We start from the raw sequence: 22,144 nt of genomic DNA, 5'->3' as shown, positions 1-22,144 counted from the left end.
TCCTGATGAGCTCGCTTGGGTTTTGACTCGCATAAAGTCAAGCGGCCAGGGGAGTTCAAAGCAATTTTCCTTACCTTGATCTCTGGGTTGCGAGGACCCACCCTCTCCAACCGCTGTAGTGCCGTCTGCAGTATTGGATGGTATGCCACCCTTCGACGCCGTAGAGGCGTCCGGCATTTTGCTTGCCCTCTCGGAGCTTTCGCTCAGAGCCTTCAGTACAGCCGGGCTCTTGCCTCCGGTTGTACGCCTTGGTTGGTCGGGTGTTGCAGCCGAGACAGACTGGGAAGGATTTTTCCTCCCTGCCTTGGCCGGCGACTTTCCCAACTCACCCCCAGGCGGGGGCCGCTTGAACATTTTGGAAAGGGAGCGAGGGATAGTCTTGCTCCCACTCTGCAGATGAGGCAAAAGGGTTACAACCGGCACAACGTAAAAAAGAAAGACAAGCTAACCTTCAAATGGCAGGCGGACTTATCCCATCATCCTTGGCATCCAAGGCTTTCTTCTTCCTCTCCAGTTGATCCTTTTTAAGAAGAGCAACCGACTTAGCCGGTGTTTTGTCCGGATTCACCATTTTCAAAGCGTCCTCTACAAAAGAAAACCAGATGGTTAAACAAAAAGAAAAAAAAACGCAAGAATTGAGACGTCCGCAAAACACAGCTGCATACGTTTTGAAAACATAGGGCTTAAGCCGTAGGCGGAAAGAAACGCCTCAGCTTTCAGGAAGTCCGGATGGGGTACCCACTTCTTTAGCACTATTATTTGGGTCCCATTGTCTAAGGGCTCAGTGGTAGTTTTGAAGAACTCCGGCTCCATTATTTGTTCCCAAGCCTTGGGAGGAATGTGGGGGAGGGCGCACTTCTTTCCGAGTAATGCTGGATCCCTATTGTACCGGCGTAAGACCCGGTTCATTACCAAAGTGGGAGAAGAAATGAGATAAAACTTCTATTTCGAATTGGTCCACTTAGACGGCTTATCCAGAGTCATCATGTACTCCGGATGGGTGGTTAGAGTGTCCCACGCTCCCCAGCCGCCTGGAGCTCGACTCATATAATGCATGTGAGCGAAAGCCTCGAAACTTGGCTCAATGTTCTGGAACTCGCAGGCGGCGATGTAACTCAGAATGTTTATCCATGAGTTAGGGGCGAGCTGCCAGACGCCTAGCTCATACCCCTTCAAGATCCTCCTTATCCCCCTGTGAAGAGGAAAGCAGAGTCCGGCTTTGATTGTCGACTCATAGCAGGCGAAATAGTTGTCGGCGTGCTCAACATCATCCTCCGAAACCACAGTTGCCTCCACAGGCGGGACTCTTATTTCCCAATTTGACCCAACATGGTATTTATCTTGAAATCCCTAAAAACTAGTTTTCAGGGCAGTTACGTCCCTAGCGGTCATATGTGTTTCGGTAGGGTTGGTCATAGACGCCGACTTAGCCGGCTGATCAATTTCATAGCCGGCCTCCGCCCCTGATCTTTGGGAGGCCTCGTCATCGTCCCCTTGATCAGGATCACTATGAGTAGAGGCGGATACGGATCCCTCACCGTCTAATTCCCTCAATATCCCATCGCTACGAGTGGAAAGGGTACCCCCAGGCGGAGAATCTACCTGCTCATCTGACTCCCCATATTCCCCGTCTAGGATAACTTCATCAGCTGGCACTTCCATATCGTGCCTTCTTCACCTGGGCTTTCTAGCCATTTGCTTTAGTCTTGCCATTTTGTCCTGCATAGACATAGAGATGGAGGGGTTTAGAGATGAGCAAAACAGGTCCAAGCATTCATAGGCGGCACCCCCAGCTCTGGACTCAACAGTAACAGGAGATCGGCTGACAGTCCTAGGCTGTGCCGTGTGTGTCGATGGGGAATCCATTTTATTGAAAACTATGTACACAAAGTGAAAAAAGTTTGAAAAAGTTGAGAAGAGAGTCGGTTACCTCAAACGAAGCTTGCAGAAAATATCAAGTGTTGACTGACTGTATATAGGCGAAAAATCTTACAATCTGATGCAGGCTGATATCAGAGTCTCTCTCTTTAAGAATTTTCTCTTTTTCTCTCTCTAAATTTTTTAGAAAGTCAAAGATGAGAGAGAAGAGGGGGGTAACTTGCTATTTATAGAAGGTTAAAATGAGGGCATCCCCATAATTTCCCTTAAAGTAAAACGGTAATAACCATCAACCCATTAGCAGGTGACATCTGTCACAGGTGCCACGTGGCCCCTGTGAGGGGCAAATGTTTAGGGTAAAAATACCCTAGACACGTGGACCAATCAAAGAGGGACACGTGTCAATCCTGGATGGGTCCAACGTGGACCACTCCTCATCTGACACATGTCAGCCTCAAATAACAAATAGAATAGCGGCATTCAGGGCCTAATTCCTAAGAACACTGCAAAACGGCGCAGCCCATTAGGTCATCTTGACCTAATGAAGGGCGCATTTTCCAACGATCTTATAAATAGGGAGATTTCCCTAATTTTGGGGACACCTTCATTTATTACAATATACCTACATTCTCTCACATTAGAGAAAGCACCTGATTTCGGAATCCGAGAAGATCTCACCTTTACCTTTTCCGTACCTTTTCATCTTCTACGACCAATACTAACCTAATCGTTGGAGGCGGAGCTCCTACCAACCGGAGTCTTCGTGTTTTGAGGTACAGAATGCGCCGGACCAGCCTTGGTAACATAACTCTCCCGAGGGACCAAAAAACTCCCAAAACAATATTTAAATTACCAAATTTGTAGATTATATAGTTAGTGTGATACTAATTACTCCTCCCGTTTTTTTATTTACATCACTTTCCTTTTTGGGGTGTTTTTTTTAAAATGCATCACTTCTATTTTTAGTAACTTTATACTATATTTTATCATTTCTCTCTCTTACTTTAAACCCCACTCAACTTATTTGATCATTTCTCTCACTTTCATGGTCCCTACTAAAATGATAAAAATATTTATCCTCTCTCACATACTTTCTTTTTCATGGTCCCCATCTTACTTTTATTATAATAATTTATTCACTCACTCACAATATTATATTACTCTCCTAAAACTTTGTGCAATCCAAACTGATGCAACTAAAAAAAGGGGAGGGAGTACTAAAGGAGAAAATACAAGTTTATAGCCTAGATAAACGCACTGTCTTTTCATGTGGTTTAATAAGAATAATTTTGGCTTTACTTATTTTGCTTTTGATAGTGTTGTTTGTGCCGTTAAGACTACTTTTTTTTTTTACTGCTTTGAATCTTGAATTTTGGCTCTTCTTCACCGTTCGCCGTATTTAATGAACCCCAAAAACACTTCCTTTCACTCTCCTCTACAAACCCAATCTTTTTCTTCCTTTAGATCACACAACCCACCGCACGATCCACCACTCCAACTAGATCGACCCCACCGCACAACCAAGCACTCCTACCAAATCGACCCCATCGTTCCTACCAGATCGACCCCACCACGGCATATTCAACCTCGCCGCACCTACCAAATTGATCCCACCATAGTTTACCGCCCTTCGTCTTCAACAGCGCGACCACAATAGCGGCGATTAACCACTGTCATCTTTGTCATACCTTCCTCTAAAGGGTTAATATGATCCTACTTTACTTATTTTGCTATTAGGGTGTCTTTTGCTCAAGGTGATAAAACCTAGATAGCCTCATACTAAAGGTCACATATACATCAAGGTGTGTCAATTTTTCACCTCTTTGATCATAATTTCTCATTCCTTTCATCAAGGCGAGTCAAATATCACCCTTTTCATCAAAGTGTGTCAATTTTCCACTCCTTTGATAAAAATTTCTCACCTCTTTCATCAAGACGTTACAAACTTTAAAATGACCCTATTTTACTTTTGGATTGCAATTTGCAAATTTTTTCTAAAATGGCTATCATTTACCGAATACAAATTTTAAATCGCTGTAATTGACAAATTTTTTTTTTGGTGGAGAACGGAGAAGATAGTAAAACTTTTAGCCCCGTCCTAGGTGATCTAGACTCAAAGCCCCGATATTCTCAAACCTTTCAGGCTTTCACTCAAAGCCCTAACAATGGCGAAACACGAGAGAAGCAAGAGCAGAAGCAGAAGAGACAAACCATCTTCCTCTCGTAGAAGAGAACGCGACGATTCCGATTCCGATTCCGATTCGGCCGACTCAAATTCCGAGTCCGACTATGACTCGGACTCCTCCCGCGACCGCAGCAGACACCGCCGGCGAAGCAACAGCCGCCGCCGCAGACGAGAATCCTCACCGGAAACCTCCGGACAAGATTCCGGCGACCGGAGGAAGAGAAAGAAGAAGGTTTCGGAAGAAGAGATAAAGGAGTACCTCGCGAAGAAGGCGCAGAAGAAGGCGTTGAGAGTAGCGAAGAAGCTTAAGACTCAGACCGTGTCAGGCTACTCCAACGAGTCGAACCCTTTCGGCGATGCGAACTTGAACGAGAAGTTTGTTTGGAGGAAGAAGATTGAGAGAGATGTTGGTGAAGGAGTGCCGTTGGATGAGTTTACTGTGAGAGCGGAGAAGAAGCGGCAGAAGGAGCGAATGGCGGAGATCGAGAAGGTGAAGAAGAGGAGAGAAGAGAGAGCGTTGGAGAAGGCGCAACGAGAAGAGGAGATGCTTTTGTTGCAGAGAGAAAGGTCTAGAGCTGAAGCTGATGATTTTGAGAAGAAAGAGGAGGAGTTTCATTTTGATCAGAGTAAAGTTAGGTCTAGGATTCGATTGCGGGAAGGGAGAATGAAGCCGATTGATGTTCTTACTAAGTATCTTGATGAATCCGATGAATTCGATGTCGAGTTGGATGAGCCTTACATGGTTTTCAAGGTAACTATTCTTTGTTTTGGTTTGATGAATTTGTTTTGTTGATCGCTATTGAAGTAGTACATTGTAATCTCGAATTGTCTAATGCAATAACTCAAGTTTAATTGATTATGTGTTGTAATATTGTATTGCTATTGTAGCTAGGTGAATTGTTTACAAAGGTATAGAAACTTTTATAATTAGCATCTTAAGGCTCAGTTTGGTTGAACGGATAATGTAGTGGAAGATCATCTTTTAATTGTTTTGGTGATAGATAAGTTAGAGATAATTAGAATGAATTTAGGACAGATAGGAATTGGAAGTTTAAGGATAGTGAGGAAAATGTGGCATTCATTTGTTATGAGAGCCTAGTGTTATGATCTATGTTATTTGGACCGGGGCACCCATGTCGGACATGGGTACGTGTCCAAGCGTCTAACTCAGCTATTTTGTGAAAAAGTTCCATGATTTTGAACTAAGGGCCTGTTCTCTTCTGCTTAATTTCATTTCAGTTCAGCTTAACTCAACTTAGCTCCCATAAGTTCAGTTCCTAATTTCCTTCTCTCATAAGTTTCAATCAATTCAATTCAGCTCATTTCAGTAAATCAGAAGAGGCCCTAAAAGTGAAGTGTTCGGGTGTCATCCCATGTTCGAGAGTCGAGGGTCCGACACGGGTACGTTAGGTGAAATGAAGAGTCCGAGTAACATAGGTTATGATACTTTGGAGAAACTTTTTCTAGTCTATGGAAAACTCTTTCTCACCTCTTTATAAATCATACGTAGGAAAATGGAAATACAAAGTATTTTTTCCCTCCCTAGACTTTTAGCTATTCTCTGTCAAACAATAGTCCTATAGGGTTTGCAATGATGTAATACAGTGAGCAATTGCTCACTAAATTTGCTGTTTGAACCATAAATCTTTCATGTGTAAACATCCACGGATCCTAATTTTACCCCCTTAGCAAAAGCATTCCCTTGTTTGAATGATACTCATTAAGCAAATTTAGGGACATTCCTAAGAAAATGACCCTATCAATTGACTTTTAGTTTTTATTAAGTTGACGGTTTTGGCGAATTGAAAATTTGTTAGTCAATATATTTAGTTGTAGAATTCTCAACTCTCATATCTGGTCATCTTATTGTTATATTTTTAGGGATGTTTGGGGGTGATGGGTAGACTATTCTGGCGGATTTGTATTTGTTTCCTGAGCTACAGGATACTATAAAACATTATTAGAGATACAATTGATTTGAACTTGTATTTAAACTTGTGTCTGCAAGTGCCAAGTATGCATGAAGTAAATTTGCTCTGATTTTTTCTGTTTTGTATATTGTTGAAATCTGCTGCAGTATCATGTTATTAAAATAATGCTCTGCAAGTTGTAAACATCTACTTTTGGTTAAATATTGCCAGTTTTGAAATTGATGATCAATTTTTTAAAAGTTCTTTTCATTACCAAAATTTTCTATCAGATTCACATATTATACTTTGGACAATCTTTGCAAACCAACTGATCATATTGTTATTGTTTTGGATGATACAATCTGAGGCTGTTGTTGTGTTTCTCCATCCTTTGTCTCTACTCCAATTGATAGCTGCTTGTAAAGCTAGTTATGGCACTTAATTACATCTGATTTGAATTGAGAAATGAGAACTTACAAACCAATTTTCTTCATGGTCCCTGTCCTTGCACAATCCTCTCAATACCTCAGGTAGAGATACAGAAACAAAAGATGCATTCAAATTGATTTTAATTCTTTCCTATTTGGTTGGGGTCCAATAGGGGTAATGTAGCTTGATCTGGTTAGGCATTAGCGTAGTTTGAATAGAAAAGAATTCAGAAAAGGCCCAGGTGTGGGATTTGAACCTAAAGGGAAGAGAATGGGATTTCCTTTGGAATGACCAATGACTGCTGAGGAGCCATTCATCAAGTGGTAAGCTTCCTAGGCAGTCTCTAAATTTGTGGAGGGTGGAATTTGGGCTGTTTGGGCAAAAGGGCAGCTATTTGAGGATTTGCGAAACCTGTTCTATAGGTGAAGGTTTGCGGAATGGCCTAGCCAGGTGAAAGTTTTAATTTTTGGGAAGAGAGGATTTTGCCAAAGCCAATTTAATTTAGGGAAAGGTGAACCAGGGGTCCAGGGCTAGACGAGTCATCAATCCATAGATACTCATATGCTTCTAACTTTCTAAGCCTCTTCGGTTTCCATGGCTTACGGAACAAACAGGCTAATCTTCTCTCATAGAAGATATAGTGTTGATATGCAAGAAATTGATGCTATGCGGCAAAGAATAGGTCTGAACAATGAAAATTCCAAGATCAATGATTTTTTTTTTTTTTTTTGACCCACAAGATCAATGATTTATGAATGTAGATACAGGGATAGTTTATTTTATCCTTGTTATGGGTATTGGGTACCCTGACAGGCTGACATAATACATAATAAAAGGGGCCATGTTTGACTAGTAGTCTTTCCATAGACCCCATCAGCCATCTATCCCATCTCCCAAGATCTGAAAAGCAATATTATGAGAAAAGTTCATCTTTCAATATAGTTTGGCTTACAAGGCTTAGTTAATCTAAAATGAAAAGCTCTATTCTGTACCATATCAGATGCAACTCTTTCTTCTTTGACACAAAAAGTTTGAGCAAATTTGATGATATTATGATGTATTTTAGGGAAGAGTTGCAAGGAGATTAATTACTATGATTTGTTGTTATTTGAAATTGTGTTGGCTACGCTAGTTTAGTGATCAAGGCTACCTAATACTACCTCCGTTTTTTATTAGTTGACACGTTTTGACTTTAGCACTATTTACTTATCTCCCTTTGACCATGTTTTGTGATTCATACGTGAAGAAAAATATAGTCGAGTAGGATCTTGTTAGATTCGTCACAATGTATATTTTCAAAATATCAACTTTTTATAATTTTTGCTTATCGGTAATTAAAGATATTAATGATTGAATTTGTGCATTGGTAAACTTGACTAAAAAAACGTGTCAATTAAAAAGAAACGGAGGAAGTATGTAATACACTCCAATACGCGGAACAAATACAAATTCGCAATATAAATATAAAGGTCTTTTTATAGAAAAATTGGGAGATTTGGTATAAAAGACTTAATCAGGAGTTCATGGAGAAGAGGGGAGTATTAGGTAACCCTGCAAAAGAAACAAATCCTTTAAAAAAAAAAAAAAAGCCTTTACTATGTTTGCTTGGAGTAATGGAGACAAATGAACAAACGTCTCCCTTGTTGATCTATTTCTTACTCTCCACCACTCCTCATCAAATACTATCTTTGTGCATTGGAAAATCATAATACGGCAAATAAGCTGATTAGGGAGTATTAATACACAAAAGTATTGAGTATTGGAACGAAAGTATTAATATGGAGTACACAGGGGGAGGGGAGTATTAGGTAACCCTGTTAGTGATTATAGATAATGCTATGATGCTAAGATCACACTATGTAGAAGATATTTTTATTAGCTATTTAGCTTTGAGGTTGACTTTTTGGATTGTCTCTGCTTTTCTTTTGTGACAATTGTCCGTGATTGTTGCTTCACCTTATTACTTTTGGTGGATCAGGCAAGCTTTATAATATTGTATGTATTCATGAAAAGTTAGTGTGTATGAAAGTGTTTCTTATGGTGTTTTGTGTGTGCCAAATCTTATACAGGGCTTAACTGTTAAGGAAATTGAGGAGCTACACGATGATATAAAATTGCATCTTGGCCTAGACAGGGAAACACCAACTCATGTGGAATATTGGGAGGTATTTTTGCTCTACTGTCTTACATATGCCTATAAAATTGGCTAATTCTGCATTTTGATAATTAGTATCGTTTTACTAGGCAATCTCAATATTTCTATATTGTTGTTTGCATTGAAGCTGTCAATTTAAAACTCTAAAAAGTAGGCCTCACAGAAGTTGCGTCAGTAGCTGCTCTCGAAAGCGGTAGGTCCTTCCTCAAGCTTCGCATAAGCGATTACATACCTGTATTTCAATTCTAAGTTCTGGATGGAGCTGGGAAATTGAATGCCCATCCCGTTTTCTTGTAGAAGAGACAAAGGATATTTCTTGCATAGGAACAGCTATAGGCCTATAAGGCATTGGGTCCTTTTTTTTTTATTTTTATTTTTATTTTTTTTTTTTTTTGGGGGGGGGGGGGGATTGTACTTTATTTTTTTTACCGTGATGCGGGTGTTGCTTTATTGTCTAATCTGTGCATCTTTCCTTGTTTTTGCATCGCACACTTTCACTGTTCATCAGTTGGTTTAAATGCATTCCTTGAGGATTTAGACATATTCAAAATGGATTAAGCAATCTCTGATTGGCAAAAGTTATCACTGTTGCTTTCCTTAGTGGCTTCTGTAGTCAAGCTGAGCAAATATTTGAGACACATATGTTTGAAGATGAAGTGCCTGCAAATTACAGGCTTGGAACCTTTGGAAGGGAACTTAATATTTATGCTGGGTTACATGTCCTTCATGTAAGGTGCACATGATTATATTCATATTTTGCTAATGATTTAGGGGCTGTTTGGTTCACATTAGGGAAAGGAATCAAGGAAGGAAAACCTGGGTAAAGGAGAGGAAATAGTAAATTACATAATTTTCTTTGGTTTTGATTGGGAAATGAAAGGTATTCACTTCTTATTCTTTTGTTGTTCAAAGAAATGAAACCCACTTTGTTCGCTTCTCCCATATATGTCCACCAGCAAGTTAAAAGCCAGTAGAACAACTTTTCATCCTTCCACCTTCCACCTTCCAACACTTCCCTTCCCTGTTAGCATCCAATGTCACTCATCACTCTTCTCAACTCTCTCTCTGTTTGTGCCTATTTAGTTTTTATAGCAAATTGGTCATTTGGTGGTCAAATTCGGTCATCAAAGTTTTGTTTCTGAAGTTTTGAGGCTTGAATCAATCATCATTTAGTCCATGATCATGCTTTCTCAGAATTTCTCACAATCTCACTTTAATATAATAGTTTTCGAATTCGGTAAGTTGCAGTTTTTTCTCTGATTTATTTTCTCAGACTCCTAATGTGGTGGACTGATAGGGCTTATGGCTAGTGGTCGGTATCTTTGATTTCTTCTTTTTCTGCTTAAATTTCAAGTCAATAATGTGGTAGTTGAAAAGTAGCGAAGAAGATGGCGAGGCTAGGTTTGATGGAGGCGGTGTCAATGACCAAGGGCAATGGTCAGAATGGCAAGTTGGTAGTTATAGTTTAGGATTTCTTGGGGTGGATTTTGTTTTTTTTGGTAATGACTCTTCAGTTTTTTTGGTTGCCAAGGTTGGGGAATTTTAATCTGGTTGCAAGGCGTTGAGGAAAATATGTGTGTTTCGGTGTGCAGAAGGTACAATACAAAGAGAATAGAAAACAATGAACCAAACAAGCACTAAGGGAATCAGGGCATTTTATTGTTATTCCATTTCCTTTTCTTGAAAAACTCCTCTATCAAATAGCCCCTTAGAGTTGTCAGCTATTTAAAAATCATTGTAATATTTTTCTTTAATCTAACCTTTGACATCGTTATTGATTTTAAAGCATCTTTATACATAATTTCTGTTGTCCATGAAATCATTGACAAGTATGACCTTTGCCTATAGTTTGCCGAAGAAATAAGACAGTTAGTGAACTAATTCACATGTCATAATAGCCTAGTTTCTTAGACTCTTGATTTCAGTAGTCTTTAAGATGTAAGGTAAAGCAACATTATGTGCTGTAAATATTTGGGTTATGTTTCTATGGGTTATTGATCCCTTGATATATCAACTTTCTAAGCCATAATTACTGAGGTAAGAGGGATTTATAATATTTGAGTATTTTATCATTTTGAGTAGTCATTTTTGCATTTTCAGGGCTAGAACTTGAAACACAATGCAATGAACCGACTTAGGGGAGGGGTATATGTAGGGAAATAGATACTCTAAGCGGAATTGCATGAATCATATTCATATGCATCTAAAACAAGATCTATGCACAACACCTAAAGAAACACATAATTATACCTTTGAAGCGTGATTCCACGAGTGATCGAGGAAGAACAATTAGGAGAATAAGAACCCTAAACGTGGTTACTCTACTTGGTCCACGGGTTAGAATTGAACCTCTAGTTAGTTGAAAAGGAACGCTTCGATCTACCTTCTATGGAGAGGAGAGGAAACAAACAAGCCACAAACCACCACCATCACCACCGTGTAACCACCTTGTGCCGGTGGTTTGTATCGTATGGACTAGGGGAGAGAAAGAGAGAGGCGTGTGAGAGAGGGGATGAGAGAGTTTGGTTCCTTGCTGCTGAATTTACTGCTTAGGTTAATTGTGACTTGTATGCTTAACCTAGGCAGGGCCTCTAATTATATATCTCATATATAATTAGAGTCCATGTGAAGTCCAAACTCCTAATTCAACCCAAAATACTTTAACCTTAAACTCTATGTGGCTTGTCATTACATCATGAGGCCCATTAATGGGCTTCATGCTTTGTTCAATCCATTACCCTTATGTGTGACCTCATAAGATCCATTCTATTGGGTTTTGGGCTATTTGACTAGCCTAAAGATCATTTATCATATCTAGCAACGGACAATGACTACCCAAAAGAATGAACTTATTATCTCTATAAAATTGATCCATGATATATCTAGTAATTGCACTTGATGAAGACATAAATCCTGGAGCAATATTTATCAAGTATGGTACATAAGAGAAAATATGCAATGAACAGAGAGATGCCACTTGTGCACATGAGACAAAAGCTAAGTCTAGAATCATAAAAATTTGTTTGGGAAATCTTAGACAGTTATGGCCTAAAGCCATTGTTAGACAGTGATAGCCTCAAACTATTTTGAGAGTAATAGCCTAAAGCTATCAACCCTATTATTTGTGACCCTTGTGCCATTGTCAATCAATATTCAAGCCTCCATCTTTGTTAATTCTTCTTATTAAATCAATTTACCAAAATTCAGATTATCTAGTTTAATCAAAGAATCAATCTTTTCTCTCTATTTTACTGTTATTTGCGTAAGTTAGCAGTAATCCCAATCTATTATACACCTAATATTAAGGAGGAAGAATTAATTTCCCTTCCTACCTCTCTAATCTTACCCTTCAGTGCTGACAAAACAACCAACCACCACCATCCCATTGACAGTCAACACTTGATAGTACAACCATCTACTACTACACAACCAGTTAATCTTCCTCCCTTTCTTTTCTCCATTACCTCAACCAAATGACCAACTCATCTCCTTCTGACCCTCATCACCATCATTGTTCTTCCCAATTATAAATAGAGAACTGAGAGCATAATAGAGAAAGATCTAGAAAGAGAAGTACGATAAACCCTCTGCAGCCCCCACCACCATCCCACGTCATCACCTCTTGCAGCACCAATATTGTCTTTTTCATCGGCAGATTAGAAAAAGAAGATTTGGAGAGAAGGAAGGAGCAAACTATGGCTGTAATTCAGTTCTCAGAATTTTTGTGCTCTCTCTTCTCAATCGTCTTGTATTTGTGACAGCATGCTGTGAGCTATTATAATGGATAAAGGAAAGTTAGGTTGTGGAAAAGGGGATGGGTGGTATTGATGGTTGGCCGGTAGGGTGAGGGATTGGTGTTGGTGGTTGGTATGGCTGTTCAGGTGGAGAGAAGGAGTGTTGCTGGTGGGTGGCTGGCAGATGGCTGGGATGGTGGTTAAGGTTAGAGAGGGAGTGGTTTTCGGAATTGAGTTTTGCTGCCATGGGGAGAGTGGAGAGGAGATAGTGAGCGAGAATTAAAGGGCAGTTAATCTCTTTGATTAGCTGGTTGAATTGATAGAGATGTTGCATATTTGTATACTGCAATGCCTCCCTTCATCCCTTCATTTGATGATGAACTGAAGTTTGAAACTCTTACCTACCAAGTGACAAAACTCATGCGCGCCAAATAAGATGAACCGAAACTCATACCTACCTAAAAAAAGCAATGCACATATTAATTTCCATCTTTCATATCTAATCTTTGTTTTAATTTCTAAAACAAGTGTATGAAGGTTTAGCCAAAAGATTAATTCTTTTGGTGTGATTGGAAGGATCAAATGAGAGATGTGTAGATTATAATCCTATTTTCTTTTTTTTTTCTTTTCTTTTTTTTTTTTTTTTTTTTTCAGATCATCTTTCATGAGACTTTGAGCTGTTATAAAAGATGCATTATTTACAAAAATTTCATTAATAAAGGGACGAAAAGAAGAAGATGCAATTATTTATGAAAATGCCAATAATGACATGAGTGGGGTTTCTAGATCTTCTCTCCTAACTATCTCCATCTCAATTTGTTGGTGGATATTGTGAAAACCAGCCCATAACCTCTTTTTAAGATCCTATGTCAGTGCTTGACATTACTTCACTTGACATTACTTCATTGGCCTTTTGAGTGTTTCAGTTTCACTCTATGCGCCTAATGTACTTGTTGGATATATTTTGTGGACCCTTGACAGTTAACATGTTCTGAGGTACCTATGGTGTACCTCACTCATAGCTTTTGTCTTATTTTGGCTTGATTCTTGGATTGGCTGTCTGATTTGCTCATCCTATCACTGTGCTTACTACAGAGCTTTGCTAATCACTTGTGGGAAATAGAGCACTAGTGTGGAAGGGATATGTAGGAGTTTTCTTGATTGCTATTCTTAATAGGTCAAGCGGTATTAATGTTTGGATTACTGAGGAACACTTAACTCTTTTGGCTGTATAATTTGACAGGCTTTGATGGTGGTTTGTGAGTGGGAATTGGGTGAAGCTAGGAGAAAGGATGCGATTGACCGAGCTAGAGTGCGTGGGGAGCAACCTCCTGCTGAGTTACTTGCAGAGGAAAGAGGTATGCATTCAAGTATAGAAACAGATGTTCGAAATTTTTTGGAAGGCAAGAGCTACAAAGAGTTGTTAGAACTACAAGCACAAATTGAGTCAGAAATGCGCTCTGGAAAAGCCAAGGTGGTTGAGTATTGGGAAGCTGTGGTTAAACGGCTTCACATTTACAAGGCAAAGGTATGTATGCTAGGTTGTCTGGCACTTGGTATTGAGTTTTAGGTTTGTTTTTCAAATGGGTGAACAGTAGAAATTGATTGCCATTAATGTGCAGGCTTGTCTTAAAGAAATCCATGCCAAGCTGCTTAGGAAACATTTGCACCGCCTTGAACGGCCTCTTCAGGATGAAAACCTGAAATCCGAGGAGGAAAAGATAGAAGAGGAGGAAATTGAGGAAGAAGTTGAAGGTATGCATCACTTGCTAAGTATGGTAATAATTTTAGATCATTTCTTCAAGCACAGTTATCTGAAATATGTATGTGTAGATGTACGAGCATTTTCTCCAGAACCCATCATTCGTGAGGAAGCTCAGGAGTCGGAAGCAGAGGATGGGTCCTTTTCTCCACAGCTCTTACACGGTGAAGACACTGAAGAGGCCATTGATCCTGATGAGGATAGGGTTATGCTGGTAAATTGACTGATCCTATGGTTTAATAATTTTTATGCTATCTTATTTATGCCTTTGCCTTAATTTGTACTTACTCTAGTTTTGCTGCATTAACAGGAAAAGAAGCGTTTGGCGGTTACAGAGGAACAAAGGCTGAAGGAAGCTATGGCCTCAAAACCACGTGCTCAGCCAGAGGATGACCTTGAGGTCAGGGCAAGGAAACTTATGGGAGCTGTGGAGGATGGTGATGTGGTATTTGGTTCTGGTGCTGAAATTAATCTAGATTCACAGGTATTTACATGTATCCTCTTACTTTACGTATTGTAACTTAAGTTTCCTTGAGTAAGAAACTCAAATGGGTGTTGTTGCAGGTGTACTGGTGGCATGACAAATATCGCCCGAGAAAGCCAAAGTATTTCAACCGTGTTCATACCGGTTATGAATGGAACAAGTATAACCAGACACATTATGACCATGATAACCCTCCACCAAAGATTGTCCAAGGATACAAATTCAACATTTTCTACCCAGATCTTGTTGATAAAACTAAGGCACCCACATATTTTATTGAGAAAGATGGGGACAGCAGTGAGACCTGTATTATTAGGTTTCATGCCGGCCCTCCTTATGAGGACATCGTATGTATCTGGATTTCTGTGATTTCTTTCTTTTCTCATAACTTGGAAATACTTCTTAATGTCTGCTACCAGAATTTGTTTCCTGAAATATTATCTACTTTTGCAGGCCTTCAGGATTGTGAATAAAGAATGGGAGTATTCCCATAAGAAGGGATACAAATGTACCTTTGAGAGAGGCATATTACATGTGTATTTCAACTTCAAGCGATATCGTTATCGTAGGTGAAGATGTCTCCACTCTGCAAGTGCATGTGGAAGTTTACGGCTTGATCTGCTCAATTTTGATACAAGTATGTTCAAAGATGCAATTGTTTGAAGAAATGTAAATATCATATTAACAAGTTTTGTTTAGGAACTGTGACTCAGGTGTTCTTACTGTTGTACCAGTATGTCGCTCACTGACTGTCCTTTTTTTACACCAAACAGTTTTCATTTCCTTGTCAAGTGTTTAACTGATGTCTGATAATGATTTCTTAGAAGCTTTAAGGTGCTGTTATTTCATCAGGTTTTGACTTTCCTTGAAACTTCTTCAATTTTCACAAAAACTGTATAAATTAAAAAAGAGAAATTAAAGAACTTATGCATTACAGATTACTAAATCTAGTGAACCAAGAAAAAAAAAGAGAGCCTGTTTTAAAAAAAGCTCTACATTCAGACATTCAGAAATTCAGTCATATGCATAACTCAATCTGTATGAGTATTTTACTCCCTCCGTTCAAAATAGATCCTATTTTCCTTTTCGGGTGATCTTATATGCGATTTCTATTTCATATCCTTCCTTTTTTTAGAGAGACTATGATATAACTAAGTTTACCCTCATTTTCTTTACTTTTCTCATTGAATTTCTTAAAATACCTTCAACTTTCATTATTTGTGGCTTTGTGCCCCTTCATTTTATTCTTTCTGGCATTTCACCACTTTATTGAACTTGTTTTGATTTTTATGTACACACACTCCCTCCTCTCATTCTCGTGAAATATCATAAACAAGAATATAGCAATATTTTGTGATGGAGGGAGAAGTTACATTACTAGTTTAAAATTACAATATTTGCGTGATAACTAAATCATGACCGAGTGAGTTGTTAGGTGTATCTCATGAGATTACAGAAACAGGAGGTTTTTTGCACTTGCATCGATTATGCCAGTCATCAGAGTAAGAGTGCGAAACTGGGTGTAATGCATCAAAGCAAACGTTAAATTTTAGACATTTAAGGGGAATTACTATTCATAAACTGAGATTAGACCAGTTGCATATACGTTTACAGTTTGATTCCATTGATTGTGGAAATTACAGAAAAGATAATACAGGATATATAAATTGTACATTTATGCATTTTGAATTTTTCAAAGCTTATTACGGAAAAAATCACTTTAAGGAGATCAACCAGCAGTTTGTCCACTAAAGTAGTAGTAAAGATAAGTGATCAAAGTAATTCAAAAGTGAACCTAGTCATTCTGATAATCAAGCAAGAACGCAAGACCTTACAAATATACAAAGTATTTATTTTTGTTTGTTTACGGGTGATCTAGATGGGATTTGATCTCGGTAGCACACTACCACCTCAAAAGATTACTAGGCTTAGGAGAACGAAGATGTTTAAAAAAAAGATGAATTTTAGGTATACAGCAGTGTCTCATTATTTGTTTAGGCGTTTAGCTGAGGATTAATGGTTAAGTTCCCTAATTTCCATCTGTCAGTTAATAGTCCACGAAATCGAGAGACCTTAGATTTAGTTGAAGTCTGCAAGTACTTGCAGAATTGGAGAAAAGGCATTAAGATCGAAGCGTTACAATTGTGTTGGCTGAAAGAGATGAAACACCCAACAAGAGGAAGTAGAACAAGATTATACAGGATGATTTTGAACTTAGATACAGGATAGTAAAAAAGCTACAATTGATGTATAATAATAAGAATATCCAAGTATCAAATCTTATAAATTGGGAAGAAACTTTATCCATAACAGTGAATTTTCCAAAATTATCTTTTGCCATCAGGCCATCTTAGTAAGAAATTGCACAAAGAATAGGACCATTTCATCCTTCCACAAGCTTAACTGGAGACCTGCAGTTACAAAATAAAAACAACCATTTATGAAGCTACTAATAGTAAGAATCAAAGTAAATGGTTCAACAAGAGTCCCACAAGACGATGTCGTACCCAAAAGGACTTTGCTTGATGGACAAAAGTTCCACATCCAGCTGCACATAATAATCAAAAGAGTGTGATGGACAATGGTTCCAATTGTAATGCAAGGGAAAAAGAATTTAGTACTAAACATCAGAAAATTATCTCGAAATTAAAGAAGCACGAGTATATAGGGAAGCTCAGAAGCACATGAAAGTGATGATCGAAACTGTAAATTTAAGATTTGCCGGTGAATTATTTGAACCCAAAATTTGTTTTAGATATGAAAGGAATACAATTACAAACAATAATTTTAGACGTTTCTAGTTGGATTCATTACCTAGATTGATTATTAAGCTCACCGGGAGGCTGAACCTGTTGAAGGTTATGTCAAGGACTTTTTATAATTCAGAGTTCATTTGATTCTTCAGAATAAAATTACTTAGCTGCATAATAAGTCCTGCTTAAAAGTAGAAGACTAGCAAGATTCTGTAACTATTCAGTAAACCGATAGTCAAATTAGTCAGGTTATTAACGAACGAAATGTGGAATCTGACATTTAGACAAAATTGGGGTGTACAGGTAGAAAAGGTTTTCTGCATGCCTAAGGGTGGACTTACTATAGAGGTATGAGTTTATCAATCATAGCCCTGAATCCTGATGCACTGAATTCAATACATAAAACCCTTAATTTACATCCCATAAAAGAAAGTATTTCACATACAACAAAGTCAAATCAGCGCCATATGTTGCTTCTTACCTATAATCAGAAGTTATAACTTTAGATGCCAGAGTATATCATACCTCTATTGTTGCATTTGGAGGGATTTCTTGGACTCCTCTGCTTCCATATGCTAGTTCAGGAGGAACTATCAACAATCGCTGTATTTCGCAGTGAGCTCCAAAATTAGCATGGGAGAATTGGATATAATAACACTTGGCAGAAGGGAAATTAATTAATCCATAAAAATCTGCAAAATCATCTAAGAATCATTTCTATCAATCAAGATTTTATATAGCCTGAATGCATTCCAAACAGCAAATTAAGCTCCACTTCATCAGAATTTCAGCAGAAGAATCCACCGTAAAGGTTTTCCCGTCTCTTTTTGGCAATCGATGGCAGACAAGTATATAAAAAAAGGTCTCACCTGGCCACCCACTTTCATTCCTTCAACACCAAGATCTAGCCCCTTAAGAACATTGCCTTTTTCTGACTGGCCAACATCAAAACCGTAAGGCTGGAAGCATTGAAAAAGGTTCATATTAACCCAAAAAGGAAAGAAGAGAGTTGAGATCTTGATAAATTATTAGAAACATTTTTTTTAAGCATTTGAAGAAATACTATAACATTTAAGCATTTGAAGAAATACTGCAACATTTAAGCATATGCATAAATAATGAACTCAAGAAAAGAACTACAACTTTAAGGCACAATAACTCTAAGAGAAACATGATTTATCAGGATTGCAGTTGCATGAAGCACAACAAATCACTGTTCATGTTCAGAGCTGTCAAATACCAGATCCTTATGTTATCTGTACATAGTGTACAAAGGAGCAGAAACTGAGAGTGTAATTGTAATTCATTTGGCTTCGACCTTTCAACTAGTTTCATCACTTGGCTAGGTCTTTCTAGATAGGTTTATAAGGAATAGATTATGATTTGAGACCACAAATTTCCAATCAAATAATAGGAAAAATTTACAGTAGAAAAAAGGCACCAGACGCTAAAAATTCAATGAAAGGAAAGTGAAACCCACTAAGGGAAGGTCATTTAGTCAAGGAAAAATCATATATACAAAAACTAGTGCATATAACTATATAAGAGGGATGAGCATGTTAGCCATCCATTACTTGATTTTAACTGTATCTTCTAAAGAGAATTACATGTACTCAGCAACTTTAGATCTTACCGTGCCGCCACCAACTCCCATCCCTTGCCTACTAGTCATAAAAGTGATGCCCTTCCACTTAGCAACATAATGCACCTACAAAAGTTTCATATGATCATGCTGAAGGATATGACATATTACTGCATTTTCTGTAAATAACAGAAAGCAATATGAGAAAGGCTCAAAGAATTTGCAAATACAACAACCAAAAGGGTTGCAAACACTGGTAACACAAATTGGGAGGGATAATCATCATCATGATGCATCACCAAAGCCAAATCCATAGCTTATACATTATAATATTGGATACTATTGTCAAAATCAAGAGTCAAAAGCATTAATCTTCAATATTATCTAAGCTCACAGCGCTTCCATTTTAAAGATGATAGTTACCATAGCAAAAGCAATTAGACATTAGACACACAATGTTTACATTGATAATTAAGTGCTAGTGGATGATGAATTAGTATTAGAACTATGCCCTAGTTCTAGATAATATGAGTCCTTATGCTTTGTAAGTCCTATAGAGGCTGAACAAAATAGTGCATTTCAAACAACTCTTTTATTCTTCATATATATTCGGTCATAAACTAGTTATACCCTTTAATACACCATTCTTTTTTATACCCTTTAAAAGCTCATCAAGTGATGGGCATTGAGAAAATGGAAACATAATTAACAAACCAAATGCACTAATGAGAACTTTGTAGGATATAATAATTCAGGGTAGGTTGACACAAAGTGAGTTTTCTATGATATATGTAGTATGAATTTGCTAAAGACATGACAATAGAACATTTCTAAGCATAACCAAGTCAATTTACAAAATTAAAGATGTATCATGCTAATATAACAGTATGACAAAAAATTAAATTGAGTCACAACCGTACTGCTACACGAGATCCCTTTACAGCTTCTGGCCCGCCTCCAACCTTCAAGTCATAATACCTACAACATGTATAAAAGTTGAGCAAAGAAGCAAGAAAGAAAAGTGAACTAGTAACACGGACATGGAATAAGATAAGCATCTCAACAGATGTCAATCTAAGGATTTAGCTATGAAAGCCTTTAACAACTTAGAGATTTCGTCTAGGACAGAGAAAAAAAAACTTACTGATTAAGTAAGTCTAGATTCCTAGACAATTGGCATTAAATTTCTACAACCAAAAATCTATACATAATGACACAACATAAAATTCATTAAAAATGACAAGAGCAGATCATGACGATCCACAATAGAGTTGGGAGGTAGGGAGAAAGATAAAACAATAAAGAGATTTTAAGTGGATTCACCAACTTTAAACCATTAGGAAGGGCTGTAAATTCACTCTCCGGTATTTTTGCTCCTCTAAGCTGTAAAAAAGTAGAAAAAAATTATAAGTTCATAGAAACTATTGCAATGAGATGCACTAATAAAAATAATATTTGTGAAGCATACAGAAATCTTACAGCTCTTCTACTTGTGCTGACAGCCCCAGCCAGATCAGTGATACACAACCCAGCAGCTGTAACAAAAAATTTTAGTCAGGGAACATCCTAAATAACAAAGATCAGCCGACATAGTACAAAAGGACTATTGAACATCTACCATGGATGCAAAACATATCCAAAAAATGCACATAGATGATATGCAGGGTCTTATGATATCAGACTTATACATGGAAGAAAGGAAGTCTAGTAAAACAATATCTCAAGTTAGAACACGGTTTTAACAATCCTCTTTAGTTCCTTTTTCGTGTCTGCTATTTGTCATTTAACATAGAATATAGATTAAAGCAGATAACTACATTCATTTATTCATTCTGGACTACTTCCTACCATATTACATGATACTTTATTTCATTACAAAAACTTCCTAATTCCTATTTCTCTTGTTAGATTTCCTCAGTTATATCACTGAATCTCCGGGGTATCCAAGTAAAACAGATTTATTCGTAAACCACCTTGCCATACCCCACTACAGTGTGGTAGCCACGCCTTCGCGACCAGTCCTGTTAGGACACGATCCCAGCAAGTTCATCTTGCAGGCAGCGCGACAGCACCTCCATCAACCACCTAATATCGAGCAGTCTATGCACATTAAGTCTCTCAACCCTCTAGTTCCTCCTGATGACAATTGGTACATGAATACCGCCGCAACATCTCTTATGACCTCGAATACAGGTACTCTCACATGTTACTTAATGCGAGAAAAATTAAAGATATAATTGTTGGTAGTGCTCATGATATTCCAATTCATGGTTTCAGTCAGACAAGCTACATAATCTCTAATAACACCACTTATTATAATCTACCAAATATGTATAAGAAATGGAGAGCAAATTAATAAAAAGACTAACCACAGAAATCCAAAACATACTTAATTAAAAACATGTCCATTTTTATAACAAAATTTCAGAGATCTTTACTTTTTATAACAAAATTTCAGAGCTTTTACTACACTGCGGATTATAGATTGAAAAACGTAACCACCCAAATCACAATATTACAAAAAAGTATCAACAAGCATTATATCAAAGTAACCCCAACAAAATTTGACACAAAAATGAAAGCAAAATTTATGAAATTTATGAATAAACCTGCTACCAAAAAACAACTGATGAATGCCCTTCTTCCCTCAATAGCCAAAGATGATGTTGTTTGTTTAGCTGTATCATTTGATGATGATGATGAACAACTGCAATGAATTAGTTTTAAATTTGTAGAATTTGGTAAAGAATTCCAACTAGAAGTTGAAAAGAGGGGGGATTTGTATAGAAATTGGGAATGGTAGTGAGAGAAAAGGGTGAGTTCCATGGATTCAGTTGAAATTGCAGCTGGGAATTATCCAAGATTACAAAATGGGGGCTTTGCTGTGATGATGGACAGAGTAATTACTCAAATTATGGTCCACATTTTATGCAAGGAATATTTTATTTTAGTCGGGTATTTTATTATACTCTTCCGTTTTTTTTTTTTAAATGTATCACTTTGATTTTTGCACTATTCACATACTATGAATGACTTAATTTTTTCACCTCTATAAAATAAATAAATGTTGTTATATAATATATCATTAGATTAGTCATAATGTCTAGTTTCATAATATAATTTTGTTATAATTTTTACTAATAGACAATTGAAGATATTAATGGTCAAAGTTGCGTTTCGGCAAATGTGCCGGTCAAACTGATGTAAATAAAATAAAAAAAATACAGAGGGAGTACTTCCTTCGGTTTTTTTAGACGCATTATTTGCAAAAA

At 37.6% G+C, this 22,144-nt stretch overlaps 2 protein-coding genes across 3 annotated transcripts; one reads left to right on the top strand and one right to left on the bottom strand.

Moving 5' to 3' along the window:
• The first annotated feature begins 3,984 nt into the window (after positions 1-3,984).
• On the top strand, positions 3,985-15,385 carry LOC145572405 (splicing factor Cactin-like). 2 transcript variants are annotated; one of them, XM_081631381.1, is made up of 8 exons: positions 3,985-4,814; positions 8,472-8,567; positions 13,535-13,819; positions 13,914-14,046; positions 14,125-14,267; positions 14,364-14,537; positions 14,618-14,884; positions 14,991-15,385. In XM_081631381.1, exons 1-8 carry the CDS (start codon positions 4,044-4,046, stop codon positions 15,108-15,110), a joined length of 1,989 nt encoding a protein of 662 aa, XP_081487507.1. In that variant the 5' UTR covers positions 3,985-4,043; the 3' UTR covers positions 15,111-15,385. The 2 variants fall into 2 exon arrangements, with proteins under 2 accessions (XP_081487507.1, XP_081487506.1); XM_081631380.1 differs by having other exon boundaries at positions 13,914-14,267.
• Positions 15,386-16,720: 1,335 nt separating this feature from the next.
• LOC145570525 (peptidyl-prolyl cis-trans isomerase FKBP16-4, chloroplastic-like) lies at positions 16,721-21,789 on the bottom strand. Its single transcript, XM_081629646.1, has 9 exons — positions 21,482-21,789; positions 20,352-20,407; positions 20,200-20,255; positions 19,793-19,850; positions 18,924-18,998; positions 18,160-18,249; positions 17,816-17,893; positions 17,045-17,085; positions 16,721-16,948 (listed from the first exon to the last, which is right to left on the bottom strand). Exons 1-9 carry the CDS (start codon positions 21,696-21,698, stop codon positions 16,921-16,923), a joined length of 699 nt encoding a protein of 232 aa, XP_081485772.1. The 5' UTR covers positions 21,699-21,789; the 3' UTR covers positions 16,721-16,920.
• Between the last annotated feature and the right edge of the window lie 355 nt (positions 21,790-22,144).

Source organism: Chenopodium album, chromosome 12 (assembly GCF_948465745.1).
Source record: "Chenopodium album chromosome 12, dcCheAlbu1.1, whole genome shotgun sequence".
Lineage (NCBI taxonomy): Eukaryota > Viridiplantae > Streptophyta > Magnoliopsida > Caryophyllales > Amaranthaceae > Chenopodium > Chenopodium album.
Note: the sequence above shows the minus strand (reverse complement) of the source record. Positions and strands in the feature narration are given on the sequence as shown.